At 43.5% G+C, this 20,058-nt stretch overlaps 1 protein-coding gene across 1 annotated transcript; it reads left to right on the top strand.

Annotated features, from left to right (window-relative positions):
- Positions 1 to 6,283: 6,283 nt before the first annotated feature.
- On the top strand, positions 6,284 to 18,719 carry LOC134467033 (inactive all-trans-retinol 13,14-reductase-like). Its single transcript, XM_063220957.1, has 11 exons — positions 6,284 to 6,440; positions 6,761 to 6,943; positions 7,044 to 7,285; positions 8,829 to 9,024; positions 10,420 to 10,617; positions 10,925 to 11,044; positions 11,861 to 11,999; positions 14,763 to 14,872; positions 15,519 to 15,685; positions 16,603 to 16,762; positions 18,559 to 18,719. The coding sequence occupies exons 1-11, from the start codon at positions 6,284 to 6,286 to the stop codon at positions 18,717 to 18,719; spliced, it is 1,833 nt and encodes a 610-aa protein (XP_063077027.1).
- The last annotated feature ends 1,339 nt before the right edge of the window (positions 18,720 to 20,058 follow it).

Genomic DNA, 20,058 nt, shown 5'->3' with positions numbered 1-20,058 from the left:
CGTCCTTGGACCTCACAGCATCATGGACATAGCGCGCTCCAGCGCACAGTGGAATTACCATATGGACAAACATTGGATTACCACTTTTGGACAAATGAACTTAAACAGGAGTAAAGTGCCATGTGCCTATCAAAGAGACACTGCAATCTCCCTTCGATAGCCAAAAGGGGGACTGTAGGCGTTATTACCCCTAAAGTTTAATTCATTTCCACTTATTTTACGAATGGCCACCATTTTGTAAAATACAGCCACCATTTTCTCTCTATACTGTACCTGGTCCGAATTACGTGGCTCAGCCCCGCCCCGTATGTATAAAACCCCTGGTCAAGGTATGCATCCCTAGCTTTTTCGCCATTCCCCTAGGCCCGACGCCCTAGGTGAACCCGAAGCCCGACTTACTCCATCGAGATGTGAGAAGTGCCGGGACACGTCTCCTTGGAGAGACGTCTATTTTAGAAATTATTGAAACTGTAAGTTATCTTGGCCAGGTTAACACTACAGTCGATATGTTTCTTCCTTCAACCGGTTTTCGTTTGTATTGCATTTGACTTTTGCGGACACTGCTAGGAGAGCAGTGAGTCAGGACCCACGAGGAACCCACGCGTGCAGGATAACTTTTGTACGGACAATTGTTAATCTTTTTTTTTCTGGTGCCGAAATCAAGAACCTCGCCTAGAGTCCACGGAGACTCGGCTGAGCCTGATTGTCTGTTCCCCAAGAGAGTGGACAGCCGGTACAGTTACTACGCGTGGAGCGGACCTGCGTGCACCCCTTTCCCACTGAACCTTCACAGGACGGCACCGCAAAGACAATCGGACTACACAACGAAATACCCTTTTCCTTTTCCCTGTTCAACGAAGCAAGACTTTTTGGACATATCACAGCCTCGCGCCAGAACCGCGTGGTATCGCTCGGACCCCAGACAGTAGCCTACCCGAGCAGCTGGGAGAACAAAGGAACCTCGTGCGCACGAAGACGCACACACCCACCTCGCCGGAGAGATCAAAGGATCTCTCTTTCTCTCCCTACCAAGGATAACGAGTAAGCACTGAGTTTGGGCAAAGATATTCAGTTAGAACTGTTACATAGCTTTGAGGAGTTGTGTTTTAAATATCCACACTTGTAGAGTGTGATATATTTTATTTTGGGTTTATTTTGTTCTATCTGTTCTTTCTTTTCTCTCTCTTTCTCCCCTCTCATCACCACAAATAGCCACACGCTATTCTTAGTTTACATTAGTTGCAATATTGCCATAGGCCATACTTGCACCCACATGTAAATTACCCACTCACAGAGATACACGTACCAGTGTTTTAAACCATTGAGTTATCGAGTCGAGGACGTAAGCTATTGTCGGAAAAGAGCGCCAAGCGCTCCCTCTTCCCCTCCCCCCACACATACTGTAAAGCCTTAAGACAAAGGACAGTATTCTCTGATTAGCTTGAATTCTATCTTGAAGATAAGTTCCCGCTTTATCAGCCGAAAGCTTAACGCCCCTCCTCGTATCTCATATTTCGGTCCTGCGCGTAAGCGCTGCGCAGAATCATTTGAGCCATAAGTTCATAGAACATACATCTCTCTCTCTCTCTCTCCTCCCACCGCTCCGCACACGCGGTAATAGAGGTGCGCGGCGCTCACAGAAAGCGCTCGCCACGCGCCCCTTCTCTCTCTCTCTCTCTCATTGTCGCATAGCGTACACACACACACACACACACATGCATAGCGCATCCCCTCATACCCCGTGTATATATTGTATATTTTACCTAAGTCCTTATGCCCTGCAAGTCACATTGGCTGTATCAGTGTTATGACCGGATGATGCTTTTACAATAAATGTACATTGTGGTGAACTGTGTTTGTCTTATTTGAACAATTTCTACGAAGTCAACCAGAAAAGAATTCACACAAAACCTTCAGATTATTTGTCAATAATGGTCATGATTTTATGAGACGGTCATGAACCGTGTTTTATGCAATCATTAATTAGACAATTGACGATTCCATAAGTACACACCTACACATTATTGATACCCAGCGTGAAGAGTTTAACACACTCTTCATGCATCATTTCTTATACTCCTATTCCTCACATATAGTAATAACACATTACATATTTGGAACTGCATAAGAATTGTATACTTATTAATGTAATTATAATTACATTTACTGTACTTCCCTTACATTTAACGTCGTACCCATTAATTGTAGTTGACCCTACATATTTTGCTGCCCGGGTGTGAGGAAGAATAGTCCTCGCACCCAATAATGTAATTCCGATTGCATAACTGCAATTGTACTTACAATTATGTAGGACTAGGTTCGAATGGTACACTTCTCCTAGGACTGTTTGGTTGGACAATTAAAGTCTATCCCGTAGTGCCAGCAGATCAGTGGTGTAGTCTACGTAGAACGCAGGTATATGAAGTATACCCACTTCCAAATTTCAGGGATTTCAGTATACCCACTTAAAATTGATTGATCCATTAGGCCTATTTAGAATAGCACAAATATAAACAGTATACCCACTTCAAAAAATGTTTAAATATACGGTACAGTATACCCACTACAAAAAACTAGACTACACCACTGCAGCAGGTCTGTAGTGAGCTCTAAATACAAAACATTGTTATCCGTATAGATTCCCAATGATGAGTGGAGGTGCAAAACGCACACCAGAAAAGGATGTGCTGGCAACCCTTAAAGCACTTGCAAGAGGGGAGAAGTGCCGCACACTCTCGAGTTGCATAAATACGTTTTTAACCCCTTAAGACGCGGCATTATACATTTGTTGTTACCAGTATGGTAATGACCAAGTCGTGGTGCATTACTGAAGGACCTGTGTTATGTCATAGTCTTGTAGTGCTATGGTAGTTACATTTCAATGACTATTACAGCGTGCTTCTGGAGGTACGGCGCGCATTAAGGGGCTACGGTGACAACGTTCCTGCAACTCGAGAGTGTGTGTGGCACTTCTCTCCTCTTGTCCATAGATTCCAAGTCAACTGTTAGCTCTCTTAGGCAGCATCCTTGAGATCCTAAAGGCTTCTATCCTGTTCTCTGCAATGCAACAAATGTTTTACAAATACAGAAGGACTGGGTTTGAATGGCACACTTTTTCTTAGCACTGTTTTGTTGGAAAATACAAGTCTATCCCAGTAGTGACAGCAGATATGTAGGGAGCTCTAAATACAAAACATTGTTATCCGTTGATTCCAACTTTTAATGTGACAACGTTTCGGCCTGTCGGCTTTCCTCAGGTCACTAAACACTTATTTTGTGCAACTCGGGAGTGTGCGGCACTTCTCTCCTCCTGCAAGTGGTTGCCAGCACATCCTTTTCAGGTGTGCGTTTTGCACCTCCACTCATTCGTAGATTCCAAGTCAGTTGCTACTGTATCTCTTCCGCAGCATCTTTGAGATTCTGAAGGCTTCTGTCCTGCTCTCTGAGTCTCAGCGACCGGCGCCTGCAACACGGTCAACATGTGGCTGGCCGCAGCAGTGCTATGTCTGGGCTGGGTGGGAGGAATCTCCTGGTACATGATGAAGAAGCGGGGCAAGATGAGCCTGGATATCCTGAAGCTCAATGAGCCACAGGAAGTGGACCAGGGGAAGGAGAAGAAGGTTAATAAGAATAAGAAGGCACTTGGACATGGTGAGTGAGTGGTCAGCAATCAAGGGCGCGTTCTATTAACTGACCATGCGTCCTCCACTTGTGCTTGTGGCCTCGTACCAGGAAGTAATATGTCAGGATGACATCACTGACAACAGCATTATCTTTCAATATCTCGCAAAAGCTCAATTGTAAAGTAATTTTCTCATTTGCAAACTGGATGGTGAAGGAAGAATAGTCCACCAAAAATAGTCTTGGCTAGGCTGACAGCGGGGATCCTTATTTGTTTTCTTCACGGAGGAGGGCTCAGGAGGCGGGGCGAGGCCACAAGCACAAGTGGAGGACACAAGGTCGCATATTGGAATGCACTCCAAAACTCACCTCACAACAACAGACACTGGTGGCCTTTATTTTTCAAAGATGGAGGTCAAGTGATAGTGGATAATGCTGTACATTGGGCGTGTGCATCTGTTTTCTCAATGTGATTAAGCGTCATTGTTGCAATTGTTACATTTCCATACAGTACAATATCGTGCCAGAGCTAGTCTTGACTGACATGAATTCCTGCAGAAGCCCTCTGCGAAACAGCTAACACTCTAATCAGACGTGCAACGACTTAAGTGGGTTTTTTTTTTAAATGTAGGGGCTTTTATGCCTTTATTTGACAGGACAGTCGAAGATGGTGACAGGAAGCGAATGGGACAGAGAGACAGGGGAGGATCGGGGTCCCCGTGGGTGGGCTTGCAAGCCCAAATGTGGGGGGCTTAGTGCGCTGTGCCACAGTGCCCCCCTTGACTTATGTGTTTTTATGTCAGACGCACATGTGCAGCACCTGCACAATAGGCTTTGCTACTTACCAAATACTGTACAATATTTGGTAAGTAACAAAGTCTACTGTGTGTGCTGTTCTTGAGCAACTTTTACATGGCAGAATATGTAAATAGTACAGTTGAGGATTAGGATTAGGGGTGTTAAGCAGGGCATGCATCCCATGGTTTTAAACAGGGCATGTACCCTAGGGCCCTCCCATATTGGTGGTGGAGGGCGTATTGTGACCTTGGCAGGCCGTATGAGCCCCTATCAGTGTTTTGCCCTAGGGCCCGTGTGTGCAGTTGTTCCGCCACTGACAGTGAGAAAGAACATGTTTAAAAAAATATATATATAGACATTATGTTAAGAATGCACTCTTTTGTACTCTTCTATCCTACTACAAACTAAATTTCCTCTTTGCCACACTATCATTCATGACCAGCTATGTAGTTTAAACGTGTCAGTGACTTTTCAGCAGTAGCACACATCAGAGTGGCGCAACGACAGTGACTGCCACTATACATGGGTTCTAAATTTTTATTTTCCCCTGGCTGCGCGAACCTAGCTGCGCACAGCTCAACCTCTGATTGTTCGAAACCGCTGTCGATCAAAAAATAGCCACACATGGTTGGCTGCCAGTGTCTTGCCCCTCCTCACAACATCGTGTTTACAAACACTGTGAACTCATGTCTTGCATGTTTTTTTTTTGTTTGAGCATTTGTTTTTAGTGGTCTATCTAGCAAGCCTGTTCATTGCAGCATATCAACTACCAATTACTAATAAATGTTTGGGTATTAAATGTTGTGCCACCTGACGTCTGCGTCTTTGACCCAAAACCTACTATCGTGTCATGTCACTGTGACCCAGTGTAGTGCAAGGAGCTTGAAGGACCGGACACAATCTGTTGTTTTTGGCGAACTCTTATCTTTACAGCAAGCTGTTCTCCTCAGCTCTTCAGCGGCAGAGTGAATTGTACTTTCTATAAGATAAACAAAGCCAAGCCTCAACCCCACATGACCTTCAACAAGTAAACAGGGTCTTTTATGACATCCTAAGCCCCAGACAATTTATTTTGTCTGCTACTATTTTTTTTTTTACTTCCTCTCGTTTCTCACAACAATATGTGAAGGGTTTATTTGCAAAACGGTGTATCTCCATTTTGTAGAATTTTGGGAAATTGACCTTTTGTATTGGGCATTCCATTGAATTGCATTGCAAAATGCATTTTATATAGGTTAAAAAAATATGTTCTCAAAATATTTGAATGGTAAGAATTCACACATAGGTGATAGGCCCTCTGAACAGTCATTTTCAATAATAAAATGCAAAAGTCAAAAAATGGAGATACACCGTTTTGCAAATAAACCCTTCATTTGTTGGTTGCGATGCAATTCCCATCACCAGCCAACTAAGTTGCCAATTGGCGAGTAACTGTGTTGCTTTACACATGCAACAATGTTTTTAGCTGATATCACTAGAATTTATTTTTTGTGCAGTGTACCCTTCTATTAGCCTGGTCCTGACCATCCCATAATACTACCATTTCATATGTGCGGAGCCAAATCTTTTGGCGGCAGTACGTAGGATGGCCGCAAGGCTACCCTTCTATGTCCCTCAATTCAATTGATCTCTCTTTGTTTTACCACTTGCTTTGTTTGTGCGTTGTAACAAATCAATCCAGATCCAGATTCAGACTGTAATCCTTCTCTCTTCTCTTCTCTTCTCTTCTCTTCTCTTCTCTTCTCTTCTCTTCTCTTCTCTCCTCTCCTCTTTCTCCACAGTGTGTCTCCTGGCCCTTGGGGCTTTCTGCTGCACCTGGGTGCTCAGAGCTGTGCTTCTCTGGATGAAGGGATGGACCCTGGGCATGTGGCTGCAAGCCCTTCTGGGCGCCCTCCTGCTCTCCATCAGCGCTCTCCTGTGGTACCTGTTTGGCCAGCCCAGCCCATTCTCCCTGGAGTCGGTCAGGCCCAAAGAGCCCCAGGAGATGGACCAGAAGAAGAGGAACAAGGTGCTGAAGAAAGGTGAGTGGAGACATGTACATGGAAAGGTTTACGTGAACTGTATCATGTGAAATCTTAAAGGACAAGTGCAGTGTTTTGAATATTAAGCCCCGCCCTTTTCTGAGTTGAATAGAATTGAATTGAATTGAATTCTGATATGAATTGCTAGACAGAGTACAGTGAACAGAAAATTATGTTTAGCTATTTACGTGTTTCCATCTTCATTCATCAAAGCCGTCTCATTTGTCAGTGCCACAATTTATGGTAACTTTTTTGTTTTTGTTTTGCGTTTTTCAAACAATCTTACAGTGAGATTCACCGGTGTGTTCACCACTGTGCAGGTTTCAGTATGGACAGAGTCCCTGAGAACCTGGACGCCATCATCATTGGCAGTGGTCTGGGTGGCATGACCACGGCTGCCTGCCTGGCCAAAGCAGGGAAGAAGGTTCTAGTTCTAGAACAGCACGACCAAGCAGGAGGATGCACGCACACCTTCATCGAGAAAGGCTTTGAGTTTGATGTTGGTAAGAAGGTCTACCTCTACTGCTATGTTGGCATGATCTTCGCTAGGACATAAGAAACTTTGAAAGACTTTGTATCAAACTTTTCTCTGCCTGTATGCAGGCCTTCACTACATTGGGCAGCTTCACGAGAGGAGCTTCTTGAAGATCACATTTGACCAGATCACTGAAGGCCAACTGGAGTTTGTGACCCTGGATCAGCACTTTGACCACATCTACATCGGGTCTGGAGAGGAACACCGGCAGTACAGCATGTACTACGGCAAGGAAGAGATGGCGGCCCACCTGAAGAAGCAGTTCCCAGAGGACACCAAGGCCATTGAAACTTTCTTCAAGGTCATGAAGGTACGGCCAGAGATGTTAAGAGTTTCATTCAGAATCAATATGGCATAAGGCTGTAAGCTGCCACCAATATGGCTGTCATGCCCCTTTAGGGAACTAGCGAGGTTTCAGAACGAATGGATTTCAGTGGTAATGTCATACCCATTTAGGAGACTGAAATCGACCCCACTTTGTTGCATTGGTGACTAGGGGTGTAAATAATAATCGATATGTATCGATGCATCAATCCCATGGCCGACGATTGAATCAAATTGTATATTAAATGTAGAAAATAATCGCATTTCTGGCTGCTACCCAATGCCCTAGCTCCATACCATGTATAGTAAAAAAGCCGCACTCCCGGATCAGTTTCTTGCAGTTTTAATACTGGGTTAGCATTAAAACTGCAAGAAACTGATCCGAGAGTGCGGCTTTTTTACTATACATGAACTTTGCTGTTTGCTCGCACCCAAAGACCTTGTAAGAAACTTTTCGGAGTTGAGCGCACTTCCTCTGCTAAAACTAGCTCCATAACATAAAGGAAGTGGAAAAGTAATTGGAAAAATTGTATTGTATCATGGGGCATTCTTAAGTATCGAAAATAATCTAATCACTGCCGTAGCCCCTTAATGCGCGCCGTACCTCCAGTGGCACGCGGTAATAGTCATTGAAATGTAACTACCATAGCACTAGAATACTATGACACAACACAGGCCCTTTAGTAATGCACCCCAACTTGGTCATTACCATACTGGTAACAACAAATTTATAAAGCCGCGTCTTAAGGGGTTAAGAAATCGATATTGAATTGTATCGTCATGGAGGCTGTGATTTACACCCCTATTGCTGATGCAGTGTAATTTAGCTTAGTTACCATACTTAGAAATCTTTGGTATAGCAGGGTGGATTTCATAGGTAGACACTGCCCCCAGAGGTCAAGGAGGGAAAAGGACATCTGTGTAATGCTTGGTCATCGTTACACAATTTATAGATTATGAGTTCTCAATGTTGTGTAACACACTTGGCAAAACTGCAAAGCATGCTAAGACAACAACCCAGAGGTACCCATTCAGAGGAGAACACTACTTATTTTCATGTAGCCCGCTAACCTAGTCTGGCTTTACTTCAGGGGGATATTAACCCTGTAAGACCTGAACCATGAAAGCATAGACAGAACATTCTAATTTCTTGGAATTTGCCTCAATATTGGTCCGTTATAAGAAATCAACATTTTGTTAAGGTCACTGAGATATTTAATGCATCATATATGATGCATCAGGCTTTAAATAAATGACAAGCCCAATTTCATGACCATTGAAAAATGACTTTTAATGCATTTACAACTTTTTTTTAATTTTAAAAAGTTGTCAGACAATTTAATTTGAGGTTTATCTTTACATTTTTAGTGAGATCCTGCCATTTTTTTAGCCTATCCTTGTTTTAGCAGGACCATATTTTACATTTCCCACTTTGGGCTTTGAATTTGATGAAACAAATATGATGCGTCCGGCGCGATAGGGTTAAAACCAGGTTACCGCTAACCTTTTCCTGGATATTCTTCCTCCAGCTCACCGCCAGAAGGATCCACCTGCTGGGCATCCTGAAGCTCATCCCTCGCTGGCTGGCCCTCTTTCTGCTCAAGTCCACTCTCGCTGACCGCTACTGCCCCATCTTCCGTCTGGCGGTCACCGGCACCACCGACTGGGCCAACCACCTGACCAGCAACAAGGACCTCCAGTGTGTCTTCTCCTACCTCTTCATCGGTCAGTAGATCTTCATTCAGCAGATGATGCACTAAATGGATGGTTGAGTAGATTAGCATAAAAATGAATGTCCGCACACTGATCCCGTCGCTTTTTTTATTTTTCAAGTGAACGCTTTCGAGCTAATCGCTGTGAGGTAGATCTGTTCATAGTTTTGACTTTTTTATCCTGCACCTGCGTCTTGGATGTGCGCACCACAACTTTACTTGAGTAGATTAGCATGTCAAACTAGAAGTGTGCCCAGTAGGGATGCAAACGATTAATCGATGAATCGACTTTAATCGATCAATGCATTAATCGATTAAAAAACATTAATCGCAATTAATCGACAATTCAACGGACAAGAGACCCTGGTGAAATGGGCATGTGAAGAGTGTGTGTGAAGAGGGGTGTGAATAGTGGGAATACTTACATCCCCTTTGGATTAAAGAATTGAAAAAAAGTATTTTATCTCAATTTTTAATTAAAATTTTTAGAATTAGTAGTTTTTTTCCGAGAAACATTGAGATTTCGGTGGAGTAACGCAGCTTATCAATTAATCGTAAGTCGATCGATAAGACTATCAACTAATGATTAATGAATTAATCGATAATTTGTATCCCTAGTGCCCAGAGAGCATATGCACCTCCGCCCTCTTTTGGCAGGTCGCAAAGTTGCAGGAGCGAACGAACCAACCAACCAACCAACCAATACTCAAACTCGGGCGAGCACATAACCTACTTGCCGGAGGTAATAAGTGGTTATTCCCCTTAGGGAGACAAGGACCTTGTGTGTTTTTAGATGCCTCCTAGCATCTCTATAGGAGGGTATGTCCGTCCAACAGTCAGTCGGTCTGTCTGTCTGTCTGAAATGCATTCTCTAATTGTAATTCCCTCCTGTGTCCACAAGGCTACAGAGTGCAGAGATGGATGCATCTTTGTCCGCCTGTCGGACTTGTTCCTCCATAAACAAAATGAACTCTTTCAAACATCTATTTCTAACATTGTGAAGCCTTCTTGATTTCAATCGGTTAAAGCTTAAGCTGTATTACTAGTATGTTGAGATGTACCATATTGTATTCATAGTGTTTGCTATCCTCTCAGACTGTAGTCAGTGATACATTTGGTAGCGTAGGGCAGTGTTTCCCAACCTTTTTCGTCTCACATACCCCCTAAACCTTTTTGTTGTGCCATGAGTACGTCCTCATTCATGGTCTATGTTGTATCTCTTCCTCTATCCCAATGTGACTATGCCCAATATATTTGCTATTATTACACTTTCCCCTAGTACCTTCTCCAGTGTGCTCGCGTACCCCTTGTGGTACACGTACAGCTGGTTGGGAAACTCTGGCGTAAGGTACATGGTCCAGTAAGATGAATCGAGCTTGATTATCTTCTTGATGCCCCCCCCCCACAGGAGTGCCGCCCAGGGATGCCAGCGTCGTCCTCAATGCCCTCTTCTTCCACCACTACAAGCGTGGAGCCTACTATCCTAAAGGGGGCGCCAGTGAGGTTCCTTTCCACATCAGCAACACCATCCGCAAGTATGGTGGAGAGGTGCTGGTCAGGGCCCCGGTCACTGAAATTCTGCTGGACAGCAACGGGGCCGCTTGTGGTGAGCGCTGAACTGAACTGGATTGACAACTTTGAACTTTCCACTCAAACTCCTCATGATGTTGCTTGATTGGTGGGCATCATGAAATGTGGAACAATTACTGTTTTATTGGGCAAGTGCCATTAAAACAGTAATTTTTCCACATCTGAAGATGCTCCAGCGACTCTCTTTCTTGCCTGCTATTTCTAGTCCTTTCCCGTCACCAGATTGTGAAGTACATGTGAGCGGAGGATATCTCCCTTTTCTTACTTGATTGATGTTTGTGTTCGACTGTGACACTTTATTTTCCTTTGCTGTGATTGGCTAGGTGTGGCAGTGAGGAAGGGCCAAACGGAAGTGGAGGTGAGGGCACCAATCGTGATCTCCAACTGCGGCCTTTACAACACCTTCAACAAACTCCTTCCTCCTCAGATCTCCATGAAACACAGTGAGTTTTGTCAGTGGCTGTCCTACAATGATTTGTGCCCGGGTGACGCCCCCTCCGGAAAAAAACGGCAAAAAAACGCTCATAACTGACAAAAAACACTAATAGTAATGATATTATTTCAACAATGTGGTAATAATGTAGAGATAACACCTTTTAAACAATTTATCATATGTGTATTACTATTTTGATATGTTAACAGCGATTTCCGCGATGTCATATGCTTTTAACTATTTGACCATGTTTATAGTGATTTCCACAATGTTGTTTCAGTCAACGTTAGTCGGGTGTTTGCGCGAAATGAAAACTTAAAAACTAAGCTGCAGTGTGCTCCAGCCTCTACTTTTTAGTGATGTCTGTCCCTCTGTGACGGGACATGCACACACAGCTGGCACGTTTCCCTAACGTCTCCGTGAGCAGTGCGAGTCCGAGAGGTTCGCGGCCTGCCTTTCACACTGGACTGTTAATGTCCACGTTCTATCCGCCGGGGCAGTAGCCATTCATTTTCAATGGGAGCCGCGTATTGAATGCGGACATCCGCGCAGGAAAATAGACTCCAGTTCTATTTTCAAGGAGCATGCGGACATGTTCGGTCGGGACGGACATGCGCCGCACTTACACTGCGTTCCTGTGTGCAAGGCATGATTTGTTTTCATGCATTCTAACCGTTTCGGACTGATAACGGACACGTGAAGTGGACGTACTGTGGACGTCCGCGCCGTTGGTGTGTATGCACCGTGATGCTCCTGCAAGCTCAGGGATGATGCTTATAGTACAGTAGAGTCCCAGTTTTACTGACAGTCTGCTTTCCCCATGCAGACATCCAGAGCCGTGTGAAGGACGTGAAGCTCAGCAAAGGCTGCCTGATCCTCTTCTGTGGCTTCGATGGCACTGCTGAGGAGCTCGGCATCGGCCAAACCACTCACTGGCTCTTCAAGGGCAACGACACCGACAAACTGTAAGTAACTGAGCCCAAATTATTAGCAGAGAGGTTTTAAGGGTATTACGACTAGAGACTCTACTCGCCACTTTTCCGGGTGGTACTGCACAGCCTGATCTCCAAAAATTCTGTGCTCCTGGACACGGATGTTAAGGACACGAAATCCGTGTCCAGGAGCACGGATTTTGCCAAAATTCCGTGCTCCTGGACACGGAATTGTTTTCCGTGCTCCTGGACACGGAATTGTTTTCCGTGATGGGCACACAGAAGTGCTTTCTGTAGGCTTTTACCACAGCACTGTGTTAACTCTATCATTAGAAAATACATACCAAATGCTAATCCTAAACAAAATAATGCTATAGCAATTTAAGTTGTGCCCTGACCAAAACATTCCCTAACCTTGACCTGTCATTAAAGACATATTTTTTGAGAAATACCTTTTCCAGTTGGTTGGTAGGCTATCAAACTCATATAATGAATGAAAGAAAACTAGCTGTGCCCAGACCAAAACAATGCCTAACCCTAACCTGTCAGTAAGACATTATTTTTTTTAGACAAAATATTTGAAATGAGAAAAATCCTGAGAAAACACAAGACTGTGGAAATAGCCTATAGAAAGCACTTCAAACAATTCCGTGTCCAGGAGCACAGAAAAAAAATCCGTGTCCAGGAGCACGGAATTTTGGCAAAATCCGTGCTCCTGGACACGGATTTTGTGTCCTTAACATCCGTGTCCAGGAGCACGGAATTTTTGGAGATCATGTTGCAGCGCACACTAGGGGCGCCAATGGAGGAGTGCAGGCTCCATACGGAGGGAAACCGCCTAATCTGGCAACACTGATCGCAACTCCAAATCTCTGTAAGCGTTTGGTCTGGCCTGCTCTCGATGTCAACCCATTTCTCCGAGGGAGGTGCAAAGGACGTGTCTAGGAGTGCATCTTAATATGGGACCTTGCCTCCTCCACTTGCCTCCTCCACTCGCTTCTCGTCATGATGACATCACTGACAACAGCATTATATTTCAATATCTTGCAAAAGCTCAATTGTAGAGTCTTTTTCTCGTGTGCAATTGTTATGGTGAATGAAAAACAGTCCCTCAAAAGTTGTTGTGGCTAGGCTGACAGCTGGGAAACTTTATCGTTTTCTCCACGGAGGAGGGGCCAGGAGGCGGGGCGAGGAGACAAGCGCAAGTGGAGGAGGCAAGGACGCATATTAAGATGCACTCTAGGTTTTGTTCTTGACAAGCGTATGCTAATGGTTGAGGCTACAATCCATCAGACTGCCGCTATTCAGACATTGATGTATATTGTCTGAATACCGGCACGTTTCCCACCAAAATCTGTCATTTCTGTGGTTTGTGCTACGTTGCTCAAGTATTTTCAGTTTAGGGAGAGTGCATCCTGACCCCGACCCTGACCCTGACCCTAACCCTACGGCATATCTGGTGTCTGAATAGCGGTATCTCTGAATAGCGGTATATCTGAATAGCGCTTGCCCCCAGGTTGAAGCTACAATCGATCAGACTGCCCATCCTTTCACTCATTACATTACATGACATTTGGCAAAGACTTTTTAACCAAAACGACTTACAATCGAGGACATAATCAGAGTATGGATACAAATGATCGATTAATTCATTAATCATTCATTGATTGCCTAATATCAATCAACTTACAATTCATTGATATGCTGCATTCCACCCCCCCTGAAATCTCAATGTTTTTCGGAAAAAAATCTAAAAATTAAAATTAAAAAGTGAAATAAAATACTACATTCAAATAGATTATATTTAAATTCTTTAATACAAAGATGATTCAAATGTTCCCACTATTCACAACCCACTTACTGTAGCACACACTTTTCACAGGCCCATTTCACCTAGGTCTCCTGTCAGTTGCTCCTGTCACCAACATTACCATCAGCGGTGCCTTAAATGCTAAAGGAGCTGAACTTTAGCCCAGTAAACTAGAAAAACCCACCTGAGGGCAGAAAATGTTTTTGTCTGTCGACCTTGTCTAGTACTGCAACAACGTCATAGCTAACAGAAAACAATGTAAAACCCCGTCAATCACAGTCTGTGTGCAACAACATGTTTTTCTGTTTGAATCTGAGTTAAGCACTGAGTCGTTTGGGAGGACTTTGCACGTGACTGCTCTGGTCGCAGCATGCAGTTTAACAGTTCAAACCGTACGGTATGCAGATACTGTATGTCTCGATGTTTTCAGCGCTATAAGCTTAGTTTTAGAGCGTTGGTGGCAAACAAAACTTTTCACGTATCGTCATCTGGTTCATAAAGTTAGATGATGATGTTCATCAATTATATTTTATATAATTTATAAATCATATATAGCATAAATTATGCTTTTTTCCCTCTTATACCCAGGCTGTGGGTTAGTTTTTTGCACCCTCAGGTTTAACTGAGCAGTGACAAAAACAGGAAGTCACCTTATGCCTACTGCCCCAGGGTGAATTCTTGTACTCAAGTTAAAGCCACCCTCTGCAGTTTGTGTAAGTTTGAGCGCTGCCCGCGGACACGCTTGTGTCAAAATCTACACTAAAGGTTGTTTTGTTGTTGTCCCCTCAAGGTTTGAATGTTTTCCATCCCAGAGAGAGTACAAACACCTCTGGTATGCCAGGTGCGGGAGGGAATGGAATGCCCCCGTGTGTAGTTGCTTAACACAGCCAGATGATGTAAATCAGGGTACAAACAGTCACTACAAATGTGAATAACGTCTCCTTGCACGTGACATGAATAATGTCTCCTTTGACTGTGTGTTTCAGGATGGATGAGTTCTATGGCATGAGCAAAGACGAGGCGCCTGAGAATGTTCCCAACATGTTTGTCACCTTCCCATCCGTCAAAGACACCTCATCTCACATCAGGCATCCAGGTAAGACAGTGGTGTAGTCTACTTTTTTGAAGTGGGTATACTGTATATTTGAGCATTTTTTGAAGTGGGTATACTGTATATATTTGCTCTATTCTAAATAATCGATAAATGCATCAATCAATTTTAAGTGGGTATACTGAAATCCCAGAAATTTAGAAGTGGGTATACTCCGTATACCTGCGTTCTACGTAGACTACACCACTGAGGTAAGACAACAGTGAATGAATCGACACCAGGCCCCCCAAATAAATAAACAAACAAAACAAAAACACACAGTATCTCAATGGGGGTTGTAGTCTCCGTAGTATGCAGGTATTCTCAGTAAAATAAAAAATAAAAACGCACGCATGACAACACATTCAAGCTGCTGAGCAATTATTATCTAGCCTGATTATCATCGACTTTCAAATCTCTTCCAGTCTTGGTCTGACCAAGAGCATAACAATTAACATTGCCCAAACGGCATGGTTGACCCACCTCCCTTGGTTTGCGAATGGTTGTTTGCTTTCCGACAAAGTGGGAGGAATTCCCAGTTTTTCAGGAGCTCATAAAGTACTTGCATTGCTCTTGACCTGACTTGTAGCAACGCTGAGGGTGTTGCGTCACTTGGAGGGCAAGGCCAGGCTAATTATTCTCATCTGTTCAGGGAAATCATGCATGACCATCGTGACCATGGTGAACTACGAGTGGTTTGAGGAGTGGAAGGACGGGACCGTGAGGAAGAGAGGAGACGATTACGAACAGTACAAGATGAGATTCGCCAACCACATGTTTGACTGGGCCTGCCAGTTCTTCCCCAAGCTCAGAGAGAAGGTAAGCAGATCAGGAACATAGAAGGGCAGCTTCTCTTTTTAGATACGTCCTAGTAACTCTATAAAAGGGTATGTCCGTCCGTCCGTCGGTCTGACGGTCTGTCTGTCCATCTGAAACGCATTCTTACATGCAGTACTTTATCTGACCAGATGGTTACCATACGAGAGGGGGGAGGTGCTATTTCCCCAGATGCAAAATACTCACAGCGAGAGTGCGAGAGAGAAGGGAATTAAAGCTAGGATTATGTCTCAATGAGTGTGCAACTGCAAAATGACACTGAATGTGTCCTCTGGAAATGTAGATGAATTTCTCAGACCTAATTGCTGATATTTTCTACAGTTCGTGAAATTATTTTCTTAAGTAATGGAAACTAGGCTCTACTCTGGCACAAACGGTAGGGCACTCGTCTACCATGTGGCCAACCCGTGTTCGATTCCCGACCTGGGTCCTTTGCCAACCCTTCCCCATCTCTCTTTCCCCACTCGTTTCCTGTCATTACCTTCACGGTCCTGTCAAATAATCAATCAAAAAAATAATAAAAAAATAAATAAATGGAAACTAGATGTAGAGTACTGTTTCTATTGTGTTGTTGAATGATGTGGTAACACTTTACATGAACAGACCCTTATAAGCATTACTAATTTATAACAATAATAATAATAAATATAATGATATAATGTAATATAATAATAACATAGCATTAACATATTATTTATTACTCACATAGAATCATTTGTAAATGTCTTGTACATAATTACTGCATTATTTAGCAAGTGTTATTAATTCTTCATATATGCTTATCGGGGGCCTGTTATTCAAAAGTGTTACCGCTGATGTTGAATCTTATGTTCAATCCAAATCTTCTCGATCTTCATACCTGGAGAAAACGAGGCTTCATTAGTCTGTGTTGCTTTCAGCGAGTCTTCATGGAGGTGTCCAGCCCTCTGTCCAACAAGCACTACCTGGCTTCGCACACAGGCGCCACATACGGCGTTGAGCACGACCTCAAACGCTTCGACCCCATCTTCATGGCCAATAACCGAAGCGACACGCCCATCAAAAACCTCTACCTCTCAGGTAAGATACATACAAGATACACGCCCATCAAAAACCTTTACCTCTCAGGTAAGATACATACAAGATACACGCCCATCAAACACACACACACACACACACCCCAAAAATCTCTACCTCTCAGGTAAGATACACACCAGATACACGCCCATCAAAAGCATACAAACACACACACAGGGCCCTTCTCAAAACCTAGGACAGTGCACTTCCAAGTGTATCAGCCTAATTAGTCACACCCAGTGATTGGATACTCTTTATTAGTCACACCCAGTGATTGGATATTCCGTAGAGTTCACCAAAGAGTATCCAATCACTGGGTGTGACTAATTATGCTAATACACTTGGAAGTGCACTGTCCTAGGTTTTGAGAAAGGCCCACAGACACACCAAAAACCTCTACCTCTCAGGTAAGATACACTCCAGATGCACGCCCATCAAACACACACACACACACACACACACACACACACACACACACACACACACACACACACACACACACAGACACACACACTCAAACACACACACACACACACACACACACACACACACACACACACACACACACACACACACACACACACACACACACACACACACACACACACACACACACACACACACACACACACACACACCTCTACCTACCTCTCAGATAAGATTGCTCAGGTTTTCCTGTGTGAATCTACCTCAGTTAAAAAATAAAAAAAACTACCCAACCAACTACGAACTAACCCAACTTGGTATCTGCACTTATTGTTCTGTATATTTCCTGTGCACTTTGTACCTTCAAGTGATGTGCTGTATGCTCTGATTCGTGTCCTTGATTGTGCGATTTGTGATGGCGTGTGACCCTCACTAGGGTTATGGGGGTACTCTGTAGGAGCGGGAAAGGATCTGCACACTTCTTGCAAAAGACTTAAAGGGACACTGTGCAGGAAATGGTCAAAAAAGGTACTGCAACTATGCTGCTCATTGAAATTGGGCTGCCTACTGACAAATTTGATCTTTACATAAATGCTTACTAAGTATTAAACAAATATTTTCTAGTATGGTCCAAGTACAGTCATTTTTGCAGCTAAAAATGGCTATTTTTGGAAATTCAAAATGGCGGACCATGGAGAAGATCCCCCTTTTCATGTATGAAAAGTGCAATTTTTCCAGTCATAATGAATACTTAGAATTTGATGATGGTGGTAAGTATTCATGAAAAAGATAACATTAGTGAATGGGCAGCATGAATTCTGGAAATAAATAACTAAAAATCTCACACAGTGTCCCTTTAATTTATTTGGAGCAACGTTTCGATCATAGATCTTCTTCATGTTTTGCAAGCAGTGAGCAGATCCTTTCCCGCTCCTACATGTGACTGTTTTTTTTATTTGGCACCTGCTGATGCTTTTCTGCTGGAGGTGCGCGCTTTCCACTACACGTATGGGTGTACTCTGCCTGTTACAAGCCGTCAGTGTTTCCTATTTGGGAGAGTTTGAATCCCGGCAGGGCAACTCTAATCCCCTTCATTGCAATATTTTGATTGGTGGTGAAAGGCTTTTTTCGTCTGTCTTTTTCTTAACCCCTTAAGACACGGCATTGTAAATTAGCTGTTACCAGAATGGCAATGACCAAGTCGTAATGTATTACTAAAGGCCCCGTGCACTGTCATAGTAGTGTAGTACTATAGTAGTTAACTTTCAATGTCTATTACAGTGTGCCACAGGGGCTACATATTTAAGGGGCTACATATTTTCTCTTCTGCCCTCACCCTTGACTATTTCTCTTTGTCCCTGTGTGTTTTCCAGGTCAGGATGTGTTCAGCTGCGGCATTGCGGGGGTCCTGCACGGTGGACTGATCTGTGCCTCCACAGTGTTGAACCAAATCCTCTACGTTGACCTCTTGATGCTCAAGAACAAACTGAAAGGCAGCAACATTATCCAAACTGTTAGAAAAATGTTTCTGTGATTTCTCCTGTTTGTTTTAAAGCAATGACCAATTTTGTGGAAACTTTGATGTGCCCATGTTTTGTCCACTGCCCCCTTTTATGGGTGAGGCATAAATGCAATTCCATTGTGTGCAGTGAACAATGACAATGACAATGGGAGAGTCCACAGGACACATTCTCTACTTTACACTTGAACCCATTTGCACAGAGCCTTTGTTATACATTTTTAGATGCGTCCCACGCATCTCTATAAGAGGCTTTGGTGTCCGTCCGTCCGTCCTTCCGTCCGTCCGTCCGCCCTCCCGTGATGAGTTTCTGAATTGTGATTCCCTCTTGTGATTCCCTCTTGTGTCCACAAGGTGGCAGTCGCTCAGTTTTGGACTGGAGCTCATGCGTGCAAACCAAAACGTCTACCAAGAGACCGTGCTCTTTGCCAGTGAGAAAAACATGGCGGCACTTCCTGTTGATTTTCACATGAAAGTTTTGCTTAATTTAAAGTCCCTAAGCGACTATAAATGTTGTGGCTTCCATATATTGATGTAAAAGTGCCCCACGAAGTAATGAAGCACAACAAAGTTACTCCACATTACCATTTGACCACTCGTTTTTCTATGCTAACAGGGTAGCTAATGTAGCATTGTAAATGATCCAGGGAGAAAGGGGGGAAGGTTGTGATTTCAGTCCGCCTGAGGCAACGATTTTCGTGGGGAAGATGACCTGCATCTCGGTGGCATTGAACCACGCCCCCGTGCCTTATTTGGCTCGCTCAGCACGTGCGTCCTCAGTCCAATCGCAATGCTTTATTTTCCCCAGATGTTTAATCGCATTTAAGTGAAAGTGCCATGTATACACATCGCAAAATAACTCTTAATCTGATCTATTTAAATCGCATTTATTAAATCGGACTTAAAAACATCATGTACACGTAGCCAATGTCTCATTGATTAGTTTATGGAACTTACGGTTTGTCTGTTACGGTCCACGAAGACAATATCCACGTGAAAACGCAAACGCCTGCAAACCACTGTTTTGACAGAAATACAGTTCACCTGTCGCCTACTCTGTTTTCTTCCCAAAGCGGCATTTAAAAGTATTCCATGAAATCCAACATCAACGTCACTTCAAATAGGTGACAGCATCATGCACACACATGAAATAACACTTCAGTGAGGGGGGGACATCACTGCTCTCATATTAAAGTGAAAAGAGAATTTCACATTTTAGTTTATTTAATGTAGGCCTATGCAAAATTGCAAATAGCCTATTCATTGAAATCTGTCCAGAAAGGGTTGTAATGTTTGCCTGTTTTTTTATGTTTGTAATTATTATTTTTTTAAAATAAAAAATTGTGATTAAAAA

The sequence above is a fragment of the Engraulis encrasicolus genome, chromosome 17 (assembly GCF_034702125.1).
Source record: "Engraulis encrasicolus isolate BLACKSEA-1 chromosome 17, IST_EnEncr_1.0, whole genome shotgun sequence".
NCBI classification, from domain to species: Eukaryota; Metazoa; Chordata; class Actinopteri; order Clupeiformes; family Engraulidae; genus Engraulis; species Engraulis encrasicolus.
The sequence above is the reverse complement of the archived record's forward strand: the minus strand, read 5'-3'. Positions and strand labels throughout refer to the sequence as shown.